Below are 18,850 nucleotides of genomic sequence, written 5' to 3' on the forward strand. Positions count from 1 at the left end.
GCAGGAAGAACCCTGATGACTTCTGATCACGTCATTCTCTTCAAACTCATGAGGCCATGCTGGATATGCCTGGATAAGAGAGGTAGTATCCTCTACCAGGTCCACAATAATCATGTGCTTTGATGAACAAGCTATAATTATGCCAGAAGCCTTCAGGATCTTAAGCAGTATAACCTGGTCTAGGTTTTTTTATCTATTCCATTGTATCAAAACTAAAGCTTCACTAGTTTAATTGGCTTTTTGTATTAGAGTAATTAAAATTCTACTTTCTTGTCCTTTTCTTTTTTAAGATGGGGTAATTCTCCATTAGACGAAGCGAAAACTTTTGGACGTGTCCAGGTCGTGCAGTTCATCAACGACTGGTCCCAGAAACATGCAGCACAGCCAGCAAAGTCCGAGAAAATTGAAGGAACAGTTGAGAAGCCGAAAATATCCGAAGATAATTCGCCACTCCCTTAGATTTTTTTTTTGTGAAAATTCTTTTTAATGGAAAATTACCAAGCCAAAGTTTTCGTGTTCAAAAAAAGCGCCATTTTAGTAGTTCGTTCCTTTGTAGACAATATTGTAGTTATATCTGTATTTCCTCGTCGTATGTGTTCAGTAAAAAAAGAGGTTGGGGTATCCTAAGTTAGTAGAAGTTTTAGAATTGCTTATGCCTTAAGACTGTTGACGGTTAAAAGTGGTTTTTAAGGTTACCTGGTACTTAGGCACAAAGAAACTTAAACCCTTGTCGAATTTTTATTTGCCTTCTCCAATTCATTTGTAACTCATAAATGCCACATTATTTTGTTCAAGTATAACCTTTTTCTTGTTCTGTTTGTTGCCAGAAGAATCTTCTTCTTTTATTATCGTAGACCCACTGATTACCATTCTGAGCCAAACGATAGCTCTTTGTTACTCTACTCCATTTATCTACTACCTGGTGCATCCTTCCATTTTTTTTTTTTTAGAAAATAAGGTTTCCTTCCCTCTAGTCCTAGTTCTAGAAGTGTGTCCAATAAATTTCTTCCAGTTCTTACTCTCCAACGGGATTTTGCCTTCTTTTCTCCTTGAGGATTTTTTTTTTGCTGAAGTAATTCGACCTTCATTCATGATTGAATTGGTGTTGCGTGATCTGGATATTTAGTTACATTTTCTTTGTTGAAAAACTCCAATTTGGTTACCTAACCTAACTTAGTAATCACGAATTCCTGTGTTTATTGTTTTAGTTTTCGTGTATCTGATGTTGTTTGTAGTTTTTGTTGATTTTTTAAAAGTCTATTTTATTTATTGTTTATAGATTTAAATTAATATTTTGAAAAATTTATGAAGACGGTATGTTTAAAGACTGTATAGTGCTGATATTATTAAATTAATTAAAGAAAAAGGAATTATAATTTTTTTTTTATAGTCTTATAGTGCTACAACATGCACAAAGTAGATTTAATAATTCAAATAAAAATAATCTACTATTTTAATAGCAGAAGTAAGCAGGGCTATATTTTTTTAAAAATTCGTTCGTTGGTTCTGATTAAAGCACGATCTATCCTGCTTTAATTACTGATTACAATAATTAGGTTTGTGATTTTAAGCGCCTAATTTATTTAACGTACTCATGTTTCAAACAAAGTTTATACTTAAACTGTACTTAGTATACTAGACTGATCTGTACATGTTTTTTTTTTTGTCTTTGAATGATCAATTTTTGTTTGTTTATGTAAAGCTATGTCGTTTCGTCGTTGTGAAACTTCTAAAAAATTAAATGAGACTATAAAATACTTCGAATTGTCTTTACTATAAAAAAAAATAGCTTGAGATTAAAAAGGAAAAAAAAGTATATCTTATTAGCGGTTAGTAGAGTTAGCAGTCAATTATATTAGGATGTAAAACAATGTATTTTATAATATCAAATAATAGTGTGAATTTCTGATAAATAGTTTAAATTATTTCAATTAGGGGTCATTTGTGGATTCTCCAAAATAAAATAACAGAATGAATATGTCTTCTATTGGCGGCTTGTGGCGTACTGCACTATTGCCAATTAATAGTCTGACAATGGACGTCTTGAGTCTTCTCTTCAGTATTTCTTATAAGTTTCGATTAACTTTCGCGGCTTGCATCTGGAGCTCCTTCAGGGATGAGCAGATGTGTACGTTGTATGCGCGCAGACTGGTATGTAAGCAGCTCCAAACCTGGAGTAGTTTCTTCATGTATGCAATAAAGTCGTACTGACCTATTCGCTCAAATTTATATATTTATGTTTCATACTCACGGCGCCTTTATAGTTAATGATTAATTTCATAAGCTAAATTCAAGAATTGACTTCAAAAATTTGCAAACTGAGGCCTGTCATCCGTAGATCCGTAGGTCTTTGACGTGTCAGCAATTACCGATGACTACGCGAGAAAGATCCTCTCCAAATCACCTCGAGCAATGAAAGTCTTTTCGTTTCCATGGCGCTAGATATGACACAGAGATTACTCGCCTAGCCACTTGCCGAAGGAATAACTGAAGAATGCAGAAAATATTTTGAAAACCTGTCATATTTTTATGCCCTTCTACAAACTATCGGTAACTCTTAAATATCATATATTTTCTTCACTTAAAACTTCTTATCATTTTATTGTGAGGAGCTGATTTTTGGCAGTTTTTTTTGTTTAAAAAAACGATATTTGTTCAAATGATACCCGTGATCGTGAAAATAGTCAGATAGATGCACGATTCTCCATCTAGTCTCTCTATTGTTTTTGCTTCTGACATTTCTAGGTGATATCAATTTGGATTATTTATTGATATTATTATTACAAAATTGTTCCACAAAAACATAAGTGTCGGATTCGCGGAACACCAATATTCCGCGAAATACACATTGAGAACCATTTAGTGCGTAGCAAATTTTGAAGAACAGCCTTACTATGCAATAAATCAACTTCTGAATTTTAAAAATTAACCTTTCAACATAATAAATTGTTCAAAAAAGAAATTCCGGGTTTTTATTTTCCCCGAGGAATAACAAAATAAAATAAACAAATGATCCCGAATTGGATTTTTCTTTTCAAATAATTATTCTGAAGCATTGCTAATCGAAAGGTTGTAATATTAAATTTTCTTTTTGTAAACAAATTAGATGTCAGGTGGTGTCATTTTTGAAAATATTGATAAACATCATGTTCCTTAATTCTTTCTCTTCTGGGCGCATCGCTAACATGTCCATTAATGCCCTTATTGTTAAAATAAATTCTTTCAATAATATGTGGACAATAATTAGTGTGTATCAGTTATTTTGTAAACCAAAAAGTTGTTAATTGATTTTCAGAAATTAAAAAACAAAAATGTTCAATTTAAAACAAAATAAAATAAAACTCTGGTGTGAAAGTGTTGCGTGAATTTCAGTGATGTAATTTTAATTTTTAGTTGTAAGTACTTATTTGTAAATATCTCAGGGTGGCATCTACTAGAGCACGACGTAAGAGTAATATTGAAATGAGTTAGATACGCAATGTGATGGACATCTTTAGATTTTACTCCTCTTAACACGCATGTATCTCTTCTTATTTCTGTCACATTTCGGAATTTTTTAATCCATCGACAGAGATTGAATCTTCATTTTGGTGTAGTCTCAAAGATGATTATGGCAATATAGATGAAGATCCAAAAAACCGTCCCAGAAACAAGAAAATCATGCTGTGTAATTATAATGAGAAATTTCAACGTACGTAGAAGGTAGTCTTAAAAAAATGGAGAAGTCTATATTGCACTCGAGTACCTGATTCGTCCAATTACTGAGATGGGCACGCATGTGCCGCTTTCCTAGATAGCAGAACAGCGCATATCCCATATTGGGAGACTGTGGTTCCTACTTTACAGCTGTGCAGATATATGAGTGAGCCCAAAAAAAGTCGATGAATGTGATTCGAATTTATTAATTTACTAAAATAACTATTACAACCATAAAATACTGTTTAAGGAGAGAATCCACTCTATTAAGTAGATCGTAACAATGGAGGAACGTCCACGAATAAGAGACCGTTTGTGCGAGGCGCACTCAGTGCGCAGTCTCAGAGGTACCGCCCTTATCGATTACTCTGACTGTTTGAGTATTGCGCCGGTGGAGTTTACCTGCCTCCTTTATCGATTTATCTAAACTCTACCCCACTGTATTTTTATACAAATACACAATACTTCTGTACGATCGATCACATTCTCATATTTCTTTTATTTACTGTGAGAGAAAGGCTTTTTGATTATCAATCCTACCACGATCTCCAGGGCGTATATTTTTTTTTATCTCTGTATTTTCGAAACATTAATTCTTAGTTATGCAATTTGAAAACCGTACATTATCTTGAAATAACCTAGAGTAAAGATCGTATCCATCCCTTTTTGGCGGAGTGAGGTAATATGACTGTTCGGTCGCGATCGGAGACGTTCGGCCAATTCGGCTGGCTATGACTTCGCGCTGGTCACCCTATCGCCCGCGCGCGTACTGATGTACGCATCTGCTTGTTGGACTTTCAGCTTTTCGTGTATATTTAGGACCTTATTTTTATTCTCTGAAGCTTTGTCTATATTTTAACTTATTTTCTATGTTATGCTATGCCATTCTCACGCTACCCAACTAGCCCCACTACCTTCTCTTAGACCACATGGTCACCTCCTTATCTATTGGGGAAGTCCGCTACTGACCAGCGTCCTGCACGGTGCTTGGTCTGCTGTATGTGCTTTTGAGCCTGCTGGTTTTACTGTGCTTTTTACCGCTTCTCCACGCTGCTACGCTTCGCTTCCGCCTTGGTGGTAAACACATCAAGGGACATCACCCCAATTATTCTACGCTTCGCGGGCCACTCCGTGGACCCGCTTCCGGTGCAAGGTTCGTTCTCTTCTTACGCCTTTCCTGAGATTTCCCCCTTCCTCCACGCTACGCTTAACCCACAGACACGCATATACAGTTACCATTTCCGCTTTCCTCATACACGTCTATACATGTACTATTTCCGCTTTCCTTAGAGACGCTTATCCTCTATCATATCCGCTTTCCTGGTATTCGCCCATTTACCTCTAGCACTGCGCTTCAAAAGCTTCACTTCCGGCCGCAAGGGTAAGTGTTACTCATTCTTACCTTTGCTCTACTCTCTATATATATTTGCATGCATTCAAGTGTGAAATATTCACGATTATTGTAACCCGCTTCGCCACTTCCGGTTTTATCCGCTGGCGCATAGCGCTCTGCCTAACGCTACGCTTTGGGGTGTCAACGCTCACGCGCTGACATTTTGGTCCTCCGGGCCGGATATGACTATCTACCCTTCTTCTGTGACTCCAAGAATTGCCCCGCATTGCGTGTAAACGTTTCGCTGTTCAAGGACAATGTGGAAAAATTCTTCCCTCTATTTGCGTCCTTTTACTATAGCTTCACGTGTTGAGCGTGCTCCACGTACTTCTAACGCATCAGGGTAGGTTTGCTATATCTGGGCATACGCATTGTGGCGCATGGGCCGAACGCACACCTCACTTCAGCTACACGGGGTTGTTATTCTACTCAACCACTGCTCAGGCCGGATTCCTCGGTGACGTTCAGCCTTCGTTAATTTTACTCGCCCTCCTGTTAAGTAATTATTAAGTAATACTTTTTGGCATCGTAATTTTATTTTATCTATTTTACGTTTGTTGATAGATACTGCTTCGCCCCTCACCCTTTGTAATTGGTGTTATAATTCGCTAGAATGATTCAGTGAAGTTAGCATATTTCTGTTAAGCGTGGAATGACTTTACTGACACTGCTGTTAGAAAAATATAAATAAAATATAAAATAAATAAATACTAGCTGTGTTTGTTATTCTAACTTTCTGATGATAATAGATTTTGTTTGTAATCCCGCTCCGCTAAATACACATGAATCAAGTTGTGTGTACACTATTTAATTTCTATTTACAAACAATGACTTTCATAGATCTATGGTGCCCCTCAGTTGGCGCAGGGAAGAGGCGCCCTTTATAGCAGTCTCCCTAGGTAAAGGCAAGACCTCTAAGATAACATATATCCCGCTCCAACAACTAGTGCCCTACGAAGGAATGTAAATCTTCTGCGAACTCCTGAGATTTGGGCTCTAGTGTTCCCTAAAAGTCAAATTTCAACATTCTACGATTTTTAGTTTTTTTGAGTGAAGATTTGATTGTCCATGGACACCCATACTCAACATGGAAAACCCATTTTTATCATACTCAAAGTAGTCCCAAATTACTTTGATACTCTACGATCTACAGTTAGTGATTTACTGTCTCGTTCTACATTCACACGTCACGTATTTGCTAACGAATGGATTTACTTCAGGCCACGCCGCTTCTTTCTATAATTCAAATCTAAAGTGATATCAACATCAGATAATGAGCAAAGTGATAAAATAAACCCTGAAAGTTCTTTAAGAATAGATTTTTAAGGTTTGGGCAAATGTTTTCGAAAATGATTCCAATGTTTAAATTTGGAAAACAAATCTACATATTTATAAGGTAAGTGATCTTACTTTGCTTCGAGTTTTGGATCTGGAGGAACTAAGAAAGACAACAGAAACTATAAATCTGAAGCAGTGACTTATTTAATTTTCATATTTTTTTTTTAATGACAATTTGGTGCTAATTTTTACAGAGACAAGAGTTTTATTGCTCTTTAAAAAAATCTACTTTTGAGGCTATGCTTGCTGATACTGTTTGACGGGTACTACGATGATCAGTCGTCAGTTTCCAAATTGATGATCATCATCAAATAGGAATAGATTCCTTGAACAACCTGTAAAAGAAAAATAAAATAAAATAATAAAAAATAAAATAAATGGTAAGTTCATAGATTACACATACTTTAATTGAAACTTTAGCTCAACAGAATAACAGAGTTCCGTTGAAGTTGATGCTTGAATACTAGAAAAGATTTATCTAGCACGATTGGGTTTATGATCAATAAAACTGCAGAATTGAGGCTATTATTCTTAAGCGAACAAGTAAATGCTCCCCACTTTAAAGAAATCAGATTTTTATCATCCAGGAGGCTAAGCAAGCTAGTTTGGGCGGTCAAAAACCTGCGTGCTTAGAGGCGAAGGAGGAAAGACCAATCATGAGAATATGATTCTAGATTAAAAGACTGCTTTACTTGTGGATTCCCAAGCAGCTATTTCAGCAGTAACCGGCTATGATGATAAAGACGATATCATTATAAAGAAATGCAGATAGGTTACTCATAGATAGGTTACTTTCGCAAGGGAAGCAAGTTGTACTGCAGTGGATCCCGAGTCAAGTTGGACTCCAGGGCAACGAAGAAGCTGACAGATTGGCAAAAGAGGGGCGAATCAAGCTCAGTTCGAGGCCCCGCTGACGCTTAGAACTGCTAAGAGACAGATCCGGCTCCGATTTCGATCGAAGATGGCAGAAGAACAAAGGGGAAAAGCACAAGGGAAGCAGTGGGAGGTGCTTGGAAATAACAAAGGAAGACTCCCCACCGATCTGCCTAGATCAACAGCTGTGGCATGCTTTAGATTATTGACGGGGCATGATTACCTTCAGAAGCATCTCCACCGAATTGGCATTAAGGACAGTAATATCTGTTTGTTTTGTGGAGGAGATGTTATGAATGGTCCGCACCTGCTAGCATGCTCTCAACTGCAGGATGTCCGGGACAATATGCCCACGGACCCACACAAAAAAATAATATTTTATATTGGGCTGCCAGACGTCGCATGGCCGAAGTAGCCATTGACCGTGAAGGCGTAGGTTAAAAAAAAAAGATTAAAAGTTAGAAAACAAGCGTTGCGTTTCAGTGATTAACTCAGTCAGTGGCAAATCAGGCAGTGATTAAATTCTTTGACGGGCTTTTACAGAACCGCAAACATTCTTATCATAATCACTAAATAATTAGGCTCACAATAATATTTAGTGATTATAATTTCTATTCGAGAGTAATTTGAGATTATTGGAAATTCATATGCAAACTTTTGGAAGGCATAGAAGTGAATAATACTTCGTTAGCGAATCTTGTAGGTATGCCAGACAAATACCCTATCAACACTTGTATTCGGCTAATGACAATGTTTTACCCTGGCAAAACAGATATAATCGAATGCAGTGAATATGCGGTAGTTCAACGTGGTTGGCCTGACGGTCATTCCCATCATGGTCAGCAAGTTTTTTCTAATTTTTGGATGTTCTTCGTACCATCGGCTCAAGTAAGAACTTTCATGTAATTTGCCAACCTGGAACAAAAGAACTAAAGTTATAAACTGATGAAGTTCCTTAAAAAAGAAAACAAAAAAGGTTATTGACGGAAATAAGTCTTACTTGCGTGCTGATCACCTGACCACATGCACAGACAATGAACGGAGCAAGAACTGCCATGAAACTTTTATAAAGTAAATCAAAAGCACCTGGATCTTTTTTTTTGAATGCCTAAAAAAAAAAGAAAGATTGAAAAAAAATTAATATATCTGGATAAATTATATTTCTGCAGGTAATGGGAGTTCTTGTTTTGATTACAAGTGCTCTGGACTTGAGCATGAGAGAGACCAAGATTTTTCCAATTGTAACGAGTTCGTATAGCAGGGGGAACTTACACCAGTGAGTAATCTACAGTGATCGTATAGAAATTTTAGGTATTTGTTGTCTTGTATAATTGTGGAGTGCAATCATAATTAGTAGCGCTGTTTAATGATCAATTTTGTAATAAAACTAACAAGTTTGTTTCAAGATCAAACCATATTGTTAAATAGCTTCAGGTCTCATTAGAAAATACCTTGATCAATGCAAATCCAAAGCCACACGGTTGTAATGAAGATAGAATTGTCTCCAAGTAAAGCTGGCCAGAGAAGAGTTTGTTAAAGTTTCTTAATAATCTGAAAAGTCATAGAATGTTCAAATTAGATGAAAGTTCATGTTTAAAAAGGTGAAGCTTTAAACAAAAATATTTATTAATTTATTCTGTTTAATCGTAAAATTTAAGAAATATAAAAACAGATATGAATATCTAGGTTTCGTGATCGTTAATTTTTAAACTTAGGATTCAAGATTGGCGAGGAATCGGTCAAATAAAAAACGTCTTCTTGCCAACGTTTCGTAATATTTATAACGTTGGCAAGAAGAGGTTTTTTATTTGACAAATTCCTCGCCAATCTTGAATCCTAAGTATAAAAACAGACTTCACTTCTACAAGCATTCATTCAAACATTCACAAGGATTTCCCAAAAAGCTGTTTTCACTTTCCAATAGTCGAAATTAATTTTAATCAAAAATAACTGGAAAAACTGCTCTAAGCTAAGTGATCAACATACATCTTGGAATGTTTATCTGGACACTAGACATATTTGTGGAAATGTGCGGGCATTAAAAACGAATGATTTCTTTGGCAATTCATCTTAATGGAGGCTTTAAGGGATGAGGTAAGTTGCCACTTTTCTATAAAGAGGTAGTCAGACCCACGCCAAGTCTAATCAGCGCCATCCCGCAAATGTCTAACGAGCATTTCACCATTACCAATGATATAATGAAAAGTTACCCTTTTGTTTGACGAAGGAAAAGTCACATTTTTTCCGTTTAGAGTTTTAATGGGTAAGGCTCCCACAACTTGTCCAAAAAAGAAACAAAAATGAAAATCTTAGCTACTTTTACTAGAAATTGCCAAAAGTTAATCCTCAAACATTTCATATCTATGACTGGGTTAAATAATAAAATCAAAGACGGCGAGATTTCAATACAGAGATTCAGAAAAATAGGAAAAATTAGAAAATAATCTACAACCTTATTCTCTCGTTCTAATTCCATTTCGTCGCTTCTTCCTGAATTTGTAATACAAAAACTAACCGAACTAATGTGTATTATCATCCCCTGACATATGAATCGTATTCGAGAAGTTGAAAATAAAGTCTCTCTCTTAAAAGTAGCCTCGTCTAATTCGTCTAATAACTCGTATAATTAGTACATTCTAACTTTACGACAGGGCTAGATAATGGAATGATAATGCACATTAGTTTGGTTATTATTTGTATTACAAATCCAGAAAGAAGCGACTAAATGGAAAATCTTGACCATTTTTACTAGAGGTTCCTTATATTGTACTTCCAATATTCTATTTCTATGCATGGGTTGGTTAATGCATCTTACTTTTGCTAGTTTTAGATTTAGGAGATCTGAAATACGGTTAAAAATGTAAATATTAACTAATTTTACTAGAGAGGCCTTATTTTCTACGTTTAGAAAATGATTTCTAGGCCAGGGTGGATTTTACTCGTCAGGTTGGCTAGTTTTTGTAGTTGAAGTACAGAGAGAAGGAAAAACAATGGAAAATCTTCGCTAGTTTCACAAGAAGTCCCTTACTTTCTTTTTTCTGAGTTCGATTTGTAATGTCAGAGGTTGATCATACATATTAAGTCGGCTAGTTTTTGAAGTAGAAGTGCAGAAAGAAGGCGAAAAATGGACAATCTTTTCTAGTTTTACTAGAACTTTCTTAGTTCCTACTTCCAACACTCTATTTCTATGCATGGGTAGGATAATATAATAATGTTATATGCCTGTTAGTTTCTTTGTATAGGGTTTGGAGGCCCTCGCCAACCCTAAATAGCGCTGTGGTTCAAAAGTCTATCGTGAATTTCATCATCACCAAAACGTAAAATTTCGTTTGGTTTTCTGAAGGGAAATATTTTTTCCCCATTTAGAGTTTAAAAGGGTATAGTCCGGCTGAGTTTTGACCTGTGGGCCATGTGTGCCGCACGGCCTATCACCCACGGAACTGGTTCAGTGTTAATTAATAAATTACTGATTATGTGAGAAAGTGGGGCAAAGCTCTACACTATACATAGTGCCCATGGGCAAGTGGGCCCATTTAGCTTTCCCAGAGTGTCCTTGTGTGTATGTATGGCTTGTAGGAGGATTTATGGGCGTAAATGAGAGTGTGAATATACGTACTAAAAACAATTAAATATTTAGCAAACATTTCATGTCTGATACTACAATGGAGATAAAAACTTAGCCAAATTTTACGTTTAAATTTTAACGACCGAGTTTTCAGCTGTATCAAAGATGATAAACGAACGAAAACAAAATGATACCAACCTTAGAAGTTCAGCGTGGAATCGAAACAATTCAGGATCTCTTGGTCCATTTTTGATTAATCTCGCTTGTAATATTTTCAGAAATGCGGACATTTGGAAGCTGTAGGTGTACAGAAGGATGCTGAACGACACGTAGTAGATGAGAGCAGTCACAGACAATAACATCACAGCTACCATTCCAATGATGTACGGCCAGAACTCTTTCATACTCCAAGGAACCCAAACCTATAAGTTGAAGTAGCTGTAATAAATATACCACATTACATTGTAATTAAGTCTGCAGTGTAATTAGTTCTTATCCTCCCGCCTTATCGTGTGAATCAATAGCTTCTCAAACTATATCCTTCTCATCAATGAAAATATCCCACCCCCCCTACACGGCTTCATCTGACTTCTATCTCATATTTGTGGGCGTTCCTTTAAGGTTCTATCCTATTCATCACCCTTCTAAACAAATCTCATATCTAAAACTCATAGAATGTTGCTCTAATTCGCGGATGATGTCTTATCGATGTAATCGATTGAGACTACTAATAACTGTTAGGGTTAAAGGGGGAAATAAGAAAGTATATTCAGCAAACAACACAATAAATAATAAGGGTTATATCATAATAATCATAACTAAACACATATTAAGAATCAAACTTAATCATAAAGGCATGTACATACTAAACAGAGTACAACACTAGAACATAATGAATTAGACATAGGAAGCGCGCAGCTTCTCCCTTTGCCCCACTCTTCGTATAGTACAACCAAGACTTGCTAATACTAAGTATTTTATTTCCTTAACAATAACAAACTTTTACAAACCGAAAAACTAACGAAGTACTTCACGATGAGGAAAAAATGTAAACAAAATCATAGTTTCCATGCACCTTCAACAGACAAATTAAACAAGACAATACTTTAATTCTTTGGAAGTAAGTCAAGAATCTCTGATTAACTGTAGGTGACAAAGTCTACTCCACAAAATTGTCTACAAGAATACTTTTCTTACTTATCACGTGACTGGAAGATGACTGTACAAAACTAACTCCTCTTTCTCAAAGGGGTCAATAGGACGATGAGACTGACGTACGCTTGCTGGAATCTGATCTGTAACATTAGTATTCACTTACTTGAAGGCAACCAAAAACAATTTCCTCAGACTTGCGACTGATTTCAATTATGTAATAAAATCGACCACCTACTCCAATTATCCTCCTTAGTCCAGGGCTTCCCCCCTCCTCCTCTCTTTTACTAGAATGCCGTTTCTACCAACTCTGTCGTGATATAGCCATCTTAATATCCTTCCATCATATACAGAATTTTCAAGAAAACATATGAACAGATTTTATTTAAATTGTGGATTGATAATTTCAATAAAGACTAGAAGAATTTGATTCTAACTTGCAAGAAATTCTCGCAAGACAAAGAGAAGACGAAGGATGTTCACGCTGAAGAATTACTTTTAAAAATTATCAGTCTGCAGGTATAGAAATGGAAGATTCCCAACAGTGTCCGCGTGAAGGGCAATCTCAGTTATTCATCATGCAATAATACTAACTGCAGTTTTAAAATGAACTAAAGAATTACTGTCCAGCAACAATCAATCATTTTCAGATAGCCTTGATTTATAAAATCGATAATATTAGCTTACCTGAAGCACTAAATGGGGCTTTACCGATGGTGAAGTAAAATCAATAATTAGATTCATGATTAACGCTAAAAATGGATAACTCAGAAATAATGTTCCATAACTAAAAGTTAATTTTGCCAGGAAATTATCTGTCTTTAGTAAATGATGTCGATTTTCCACATCTTGTAGGATACCATAACGGATTTCTTCCAGCCTGCAAACAAATGAGATGATGTTAAGAATTTTTAGGTGTCATTGATTAAGAACTATAACGAAATAATTTTTTCATGATGGGTATATATTTAACAATATTTTCAACTAAAATTTGAATAAATTTTTATAAATAATATGACTCGCAAACATTATTTCATCGATCGTTATCCTGGATAATGCAAACTTTGGCGGAAATCTTTAAGTAGCAATAAAGCTGATTTCTTTCGGAGTTTTTGAAAGTGGGAAACGTTAATCTTTAATGACATAATTACTTCCATATTCTATAAACACTAAGAAAAAAAATCTTAATTTATTTTCTGTGATTTTATCCGTCATTTAATAAGTAATTTTTTCTGTTCCTGACCTGTTTCGGATTTACATCCACCATCAAAGGTTAAATAATAAATTTAGTGTAGAGAATTTGACTTCAATTATTTAACCTTTGATGGTGGATAAAAGCCATAAACCGGAATTTTAAAACACCAGACTTGCTACATCCGATAACATCAGCAACAATTTCCAGAACTGTGGGCCTGACAACATTTTCAGCAAATACAGGTACTCACTTTTCTAACAGCTGTCGTATTTCCTTTTGATTTCTGAGCACGTTAACTGCTTTGGCATTGACATGCAGGTAAATTGTAAACGCTGAAATTGCCTCAATCATCTCTGGTAATGATCCTGTTCTGGAAAACAGCCTAATACCTGGAAGAAAAGTGGATGTAATATGTAGTAAAATACTCTCAAAGGACTCTTTTTACTTTCCATTACTTTTCCCTGTGGTAGTGCTGGATTGTGTCACTGGAATTACATATTTACGTCCGGCTAACCTCATTAATTACTATTCAATTTTCTTGGTCTGTCAAATAGTTCTCTTTTATACTACTTTTTAACGTAGGCGTTTGTATCTATTTCTAAGCTGGAATATCTAGCCATCAAAAAATTGTTGGACCGTGGTCATCATGAAAACTGGATTACAAAATAAAAGGAAATCATCTTTCAGTTGGACAGTGCATCTGCCTTGAAAGATGCATTGACAATGGGGAAAACTGCAAGTTGATATTCTTCAATGGGAAAAAACAAAACATTACTCGTCTAAATTTAATTAAAGAACTACTTTTTCAACAGCTTTTGAGTAATACCTGGAATTCTCAACGAGTAAATAAAGCTGGAACTATCTTGACTTCGACTTGGAACTACTTGAAAGGTGTCTTTTAATTGTTTGCTCTAATAATAAACAGTTACTTACCGGATGTAATTCCCATACAGTTCATAGCAACAATATGATAGGCACAGATCACCAGCGACCATGGTCTACCCTCTTGATTCATTAGGCCAGTAAATCGAAGAGTGCTGTAAGCTACACTGACTGGTGACAAATTCGGATTCTAAAAAAAAAAAGGGCAAAATTATCAAATATTCCTCGGGATTTCACACATTTGGTAAATCAAATTTGATAGATAGGCAATGCTTTTGTGTGTAGTCTGGGAGATAGATTAGAATTAGAAAAGGGACGAGACCTATGCCCTACGGCACCGCAGCCACAAGACACTTATTGTACCTTCCTCTTTTTTGGATCTAGTAAACGAAACATCCCCTACTAAAGAAGTTTTGACCTTCCCTACTAGTTTTTTTTATGCTAATATCTTCTTTGATCTTAAAGTTCCAAAGATTTCATAGCGCAACCGCTCCATTGCAACGCAATCGAACAGCCGGTGAAAGGCCGTTTCTTCTCTTCCTGACACAATCTATGGCACAATGGTTCCGAGCTAATAAGCCCCAACTTGTACAGATACAAGAACCACTTACAACCAGTTCTACTACTTTCATTCATAATTTTTCTTCGATGAACTAGAGAAAAATAGCACGGATTGTATGAGTTTCCGACATGTTAATCAAATCACGAAAAGTTACCTCTAAAGCGGTTATAGGTTCAGTTTCGGCAAATTACACGATATGTTTTCGATAGTTTTAAATTTAAAACCAAATGAAACATAAAATTAATTGATCAACAACATCAACATATGTTAAAAGAACCTTTCAAGAATCAAGACAGTATTTCAAAGACCAAAACGTAATATTTGATAGCGACTTCAGAAAAAGTTATATACGTAGTATGTATGTAGGTAACACGATTGCCTGTTCGATATGTTCGTCTTCTTCAACGCAGCATCAAACCTGCATATAACAAACCATACAATAATGTCTTAAATTGACAGAACCAGTATCACATTCAAGTATTGTCTGACGAAAATCTATGAAACATTAGCAATTTCTAGAGATTACAATTGATTACTAGTTTTACTAGATCTACAATTGATTTCAAATAACTCGTTTCTTAATGTACGAAAATCTATGAACTTCTAGTGATTTTTAGACTTTAAGTAGATGTACAATTGTGCTAAATTCCAGCCGCCCAGAAATATTGGGGAAGGCAGAAAATGATAATGAAATTACCAGAACTTTACATTGCACGCTAACTTTGACTTCAAATTACTCATTTGCTAATGTACGGAAAACTATGAACTTCTAGTGATTTGTAGACTTTAACTAGATGTACAATTGTGCTAAATTCCAGCCGCCCAGAAATATTGGGGAAGGCAGAAAATGATAATGAAATTACCAGAACTTTACATTGCACGCTAACTTTGACTTCAAATTACTCATTTGCTAATGTACGGAAAACTATGAACTTCTAGTGATTTGTAGACTTTAACTAGATGTACAATTGTGCTAAATTCCAGCCGCCCAGAAATATTGGGGAAGGCAGAAAATGATAATGAAATTACCAGAACTTTACATTGCACGCTAACTTTGACTTCAAATTACTCATTTGCTAATGTACGGAAAACTATGAACTTCTAGTGATTTGTAGACTTTAACTAGATGTACAATTGTGCTAAATTCCAGCCGCCCAGAAATATTGGGGAAGGCAGAAAATGATAATGAAATTACCAGAACTTTACATTGCACGCTAACTTTGACTTCAAATTACTCATTTGCTGATGTACGGATGGTTTTCTGGTTCAGTAAGTGATATATATTAGCAATTTTACTTTTCTTTAATTCTATCCTTTGGTCTATCTTCCTTAGTTTTTTAAATATCTTTGTGGGCCCTTCAACCTTTTTCATTCATCCTGTTCTAGAAGTATGGTGTGTGCAGCCAGCTGACATTTCTATTCACCCAAACAGATCAAGTTATCACATGAATTGATAATTTTGTTCTCACTAAGCACATATAAATTTTTTTTGGAGACCCTTGGCTTTTAAAGTGAAACTGGGCACATAACCGTAGATAAAATCTTCAGGAATCGAACTGTTTTGAGAAGGAGGAGCTCAGCAATAAGTGGTGTGGACCAAAAAGTAACTAAACTCTTAGAGAGTACAGACAAAATAAAAACTCACCAAAAAAACCATTTAATGAGGTGTCTTTACCGATCGGCTAAACTGTAACCAACTGGAGCGGTGAATTAAACTCAGTGCAGAAGACGGAAGCACCAATCCATCCTTAATGATCGGTTCTAATGTGCCATTTTAATATTTGAACAGGACATTGTTAATTTCAGTGTTTAACTGCTTCATCCACACAGTAATTAAGCTTCTTTTTTTTCACATTTCTTCCGTTCAAGAAAAAAAGAAAAATTGCTTATAAAATATTTCTTCACACAAGGAGAAGTCGATTCGGGAGAAAGGTGCTGGGTATATTGGGTCTATTTCGGTCGATGGGTAATTGCCGAACGCAGGTATGTTATCTTTCTTCAAACACTATACTTATATTTCAAATATGAATGAACATGTTATTTTTCTAGAGGCGGTATAGTTTATGTTACAGTTATAGTATTTTTTTTTGCTTTATTCTCCTAACTCTCTCTTGCTCTGAATGAACAAAAGATATTGATCTAAAAACTAACATTTTTTGATTTATATACTTTATAAATAAAATAAGAAATAAAATCCTACAAAGATCTTATCGTTTAAAAAATCTGCTAAATTAAATTGTTGAAAAAATTATAAGTTAGTATTGATTAGTAGCGCAGCACGTTGTCTAGGTGCAGTACTAAAACCGGACTAACAAGAAAAAAATCCTAGAGATTGTGAAATTATTGACAAAAGATAATAAATAAAAATGAAAACAAAAAAAGATAAGTAATTATCTTTAAAAAAAAAAATGTTTAAAAGCTATTTTAAGAAAATAAGATGGGATAAGTGCTGAAATTTACAAATATTCTGAATTTGAAAAAAATAAATAAATGGGTAAAATAATTTTTAAAAAAGAATGCTGTCAAACTGTCCATAGTCATATCTATTTAACTGTTAAGTCTATTGACAAGTCCCAGAGACGGCACCCTGATTGTAAAGCACATGGGAGAGAATCGTTTCCCTCTCCGTCGTAGATTACACTGAGAGTATAGAAGAGTAGATATCATGCTCTCCTTTAATCCAACTTACTCCCAAAGTTTAGTAACCGATAAGTTCTTGTTCAAAAGAAAAAAAAAAAAATTCTTAGGACTTCATTTATTTTGAAGATATGCTATTCGAATTAATATGTGGTGGTATTTATGAATAGAATGTTGGACTGTTTCTCCATATTGTGTCAGAAAAAGCTATTCTACTTAATAGACGATGTTTCAGTATTTTGAGATGTTCTCAGTAAGCCCAAACTAGCTTTAAAACTTATTTTTTTATTTAATTTCTTTCCAAACAATTAATGGATCGCTCTAAACCTCATTTTGTCTTATTACTAGCCAGTCATTTGCAATTAAACTTTTGAGAATAGGTGGACACATAAGTAGCGATCGCCTACCAGTTTCCTTTTTATTTTTCTGGGAAATAAACAATATTAAACGAACTTTTCCACTTTCATTTTCATATTTTAGCCTAAAACAAAAATATTACGAAAGTCAGATGTTGATTTTTGGTCTATTTTTAATGAATTTTATTTATTGCACATTCCGATAATTCATCAAATACTTACGGGGGGAAAATTAGTAAAAAAAAAAAAAAAAGATGTATTTCGATTAGAAATAATTTGTATTAAAGATTTGTCTAATCAGAATGGAGAGATGAGGATGTTAAATGTGGGCGGTTCATGCAGCCAATAAGAAGCCATGCTATTGTTAGCTGACCACCCCCCCAGCGAACAACTTACACCTTTATGAATAAAATCTTCACCAGGCAATTTACTTATACGAGGTGTGGCTATTAAATAACGAGACTATTGCTGTAAAACATTTTATTTTAAATTTATACATATTTAGTTATTATCTACCTTCAATATACACTCCTCCCCTATCCCTACAACGCTCCATGCTAATTTACCATTGTTCGAAACAGTGCTGGAAATCTTTTTCTGTGAGCTCCTGCATGCAGGAGTATATTATTAATTCATCTCCGGCATAAGATTATTTTGTTAATAAAATGTTTAAAGTTCAGAATTTCATCTTTGCCCAAATTGATTAATCACGGTTTATTTTATGAGCTGGTACCATTGATTAAAAGAATTTAACGAACCCTTGCAATTAAAACGCACGTGTTTAGTATTTTCAAGTGTACAATTATCGTTAAATTCTAGTCTAAAACAAAAATATTACATAAGTCAGATGTTGATATTTGATATATATTTAAACATGATAATTGTCAAGTCATCATGATGCGTTCCGCTTTTTCTTTCACAGCTTCAACCTGTGTTCCTTTTAATTAATGAAGATTTGACTTTGGGGAACAGATAAAAGTCACATGGTGCCACAGGTCAGGCGAATAAGGCGGATGGCCTAAAACTGGGATGTTGTTCTTGGTTAGAAACGTCTTAACAGACAATGCAGTGTGAGCCGGCGCGCTGTCTTGATGGAGAACCCATGACTTGTTCTTCCACAAATCGGCTCGTTTTTTCCTTACTCTTTCACAGAGTTGAGCAAGCACCTCACGGTAGTAATGTTGATTAATTATAATCGATA

The 18,850-nt window shown here is 35.1% G+C and overlaps 2 protein-coding genes across 9 annotated transcripts in view; one reads left to right on the top strand and one right to left on the bottom strand.

Annotated features, from left to right (window-relative positions):
* Nucleotides 1–3,366, top strand: part of LOC141458815 (glutaminase liver isoform, mitochondrial-like) — a 35,763-nt gene extending 32,397 nt beyond the window's left edge. For both annotated transcript variants that reach the window (XM_074137309.1, XM_074137310.1), the window contains one exon: nucleotides 291–3,366. In XM_074137309.1, the coding sequence (XP_073993410.1) occupies nucleotides 291–459 (169 nt within the window). In that variant the 3' untranslated portion in view covers nucleotides 460–3,366. The remainder of the gene's footprint in view (nucleotides 1–290) is intronic.
* A 3,181-nt stretch (nucleotides 3,367–6,547) lies between these two features.
* On the bottom strand, nucleotides 6,548–16,342 carry LOC141458818 (odorant receptor 47a-like). Of its 7 annotated transcripts, none has more exons than XR_012461189.1 (9): nucleotides 14,458–14,804; nucleotides 14,146–14,284; nucleotides 13,463–13,601; nucleotides 12,705–12,897; nucleotides 11,064–11,287; nucleotides 8,752–8,851; nucleotides 8,301–8,408; nucleotides 8,060–8,229; nucleotides 6,548–6,762 (listed from the first exon to the last, which is right to left on the bottom strand). XR_012461189.1 is itself a non-coding variant. In XM_074137316.1 (9 exons), exons 1-9 carry the CDS (start codon nucleotides 16,311–16,313, stop codon nucleotides 6,703–6,705), a joined length of 1,131 nt encoding a protein of 376 aa, XP_073993417.1. In that variant the 5' UTR covers nucleotides 16,314–16,342; the 3' UTR covers nucleotides 6,548–6,702. The 7 variants fall into 7 exon arrangements, 6 of the variants coding, with proteins under 6 accessions (XP_073993417.1, XP_073993420.1, XP_073993419.1 ...); XM_074137316.1 differs by lacking the exon at nucleotides 14,458–14,804 and adding an exon at nucleotides 16,302–16,342 and having other exon boundaries at nucleotides 8,060–8,215; XM_074137319.1 differs by lacking the exon at nucleotides 14,458–14,804 and adding an exon at nucleotides 14,934–15,023 and having other exon boundaries at nucleotides 8,060–8,215.
* Nucleotides 16,343–18,850: the final 2,508 nt, after the last annotated feature.

The sequence above is a fragment of the Rhodnius prolixus genome, unplaced genomic scaffold, assembly GCF_049639745.1.
Source record: "Rhodnius prolixus isolate KJV_2025 unplaced genomic scaffold, Rpr scaffold_5, whole genome shotgun sequence".
In the NCBI taxonomy this organism is placed as follows: domain Eukaryota; kingdom Metazoa; phylum Arthropoda; class Insecta; order Hemiptera; family Reduviidae; genus Rhodnius; species Rhodnius prolixus.

What these genes read in the sequence shown, in the direction of transcription:
- LOC141458818 (XM_074137314.1), bottom strand. Translation starts at nt 14,490, where the DNA reads ATGTTTCGTTTACTAGATCCAAAAAAGAGGAAG. An exon ending in ATACGACAGCTGTTAGAAAA is followed by an intron (nt 12,898 to 13,462) that starts GTGAGTACCTGT and finishes ATTTGTTTGCAG; the next exon opens with GCTGGAAGAAATCCGTTATG. An exon ending in TTCCACGCTGAACTTCTAAG is followed by an intron (nt 8,852 to 11,063) that starts GTTGGTATCATT and finishes ATGACTTTTCAG; the next exon opens with ATTATTAAGAAACTTTAACA.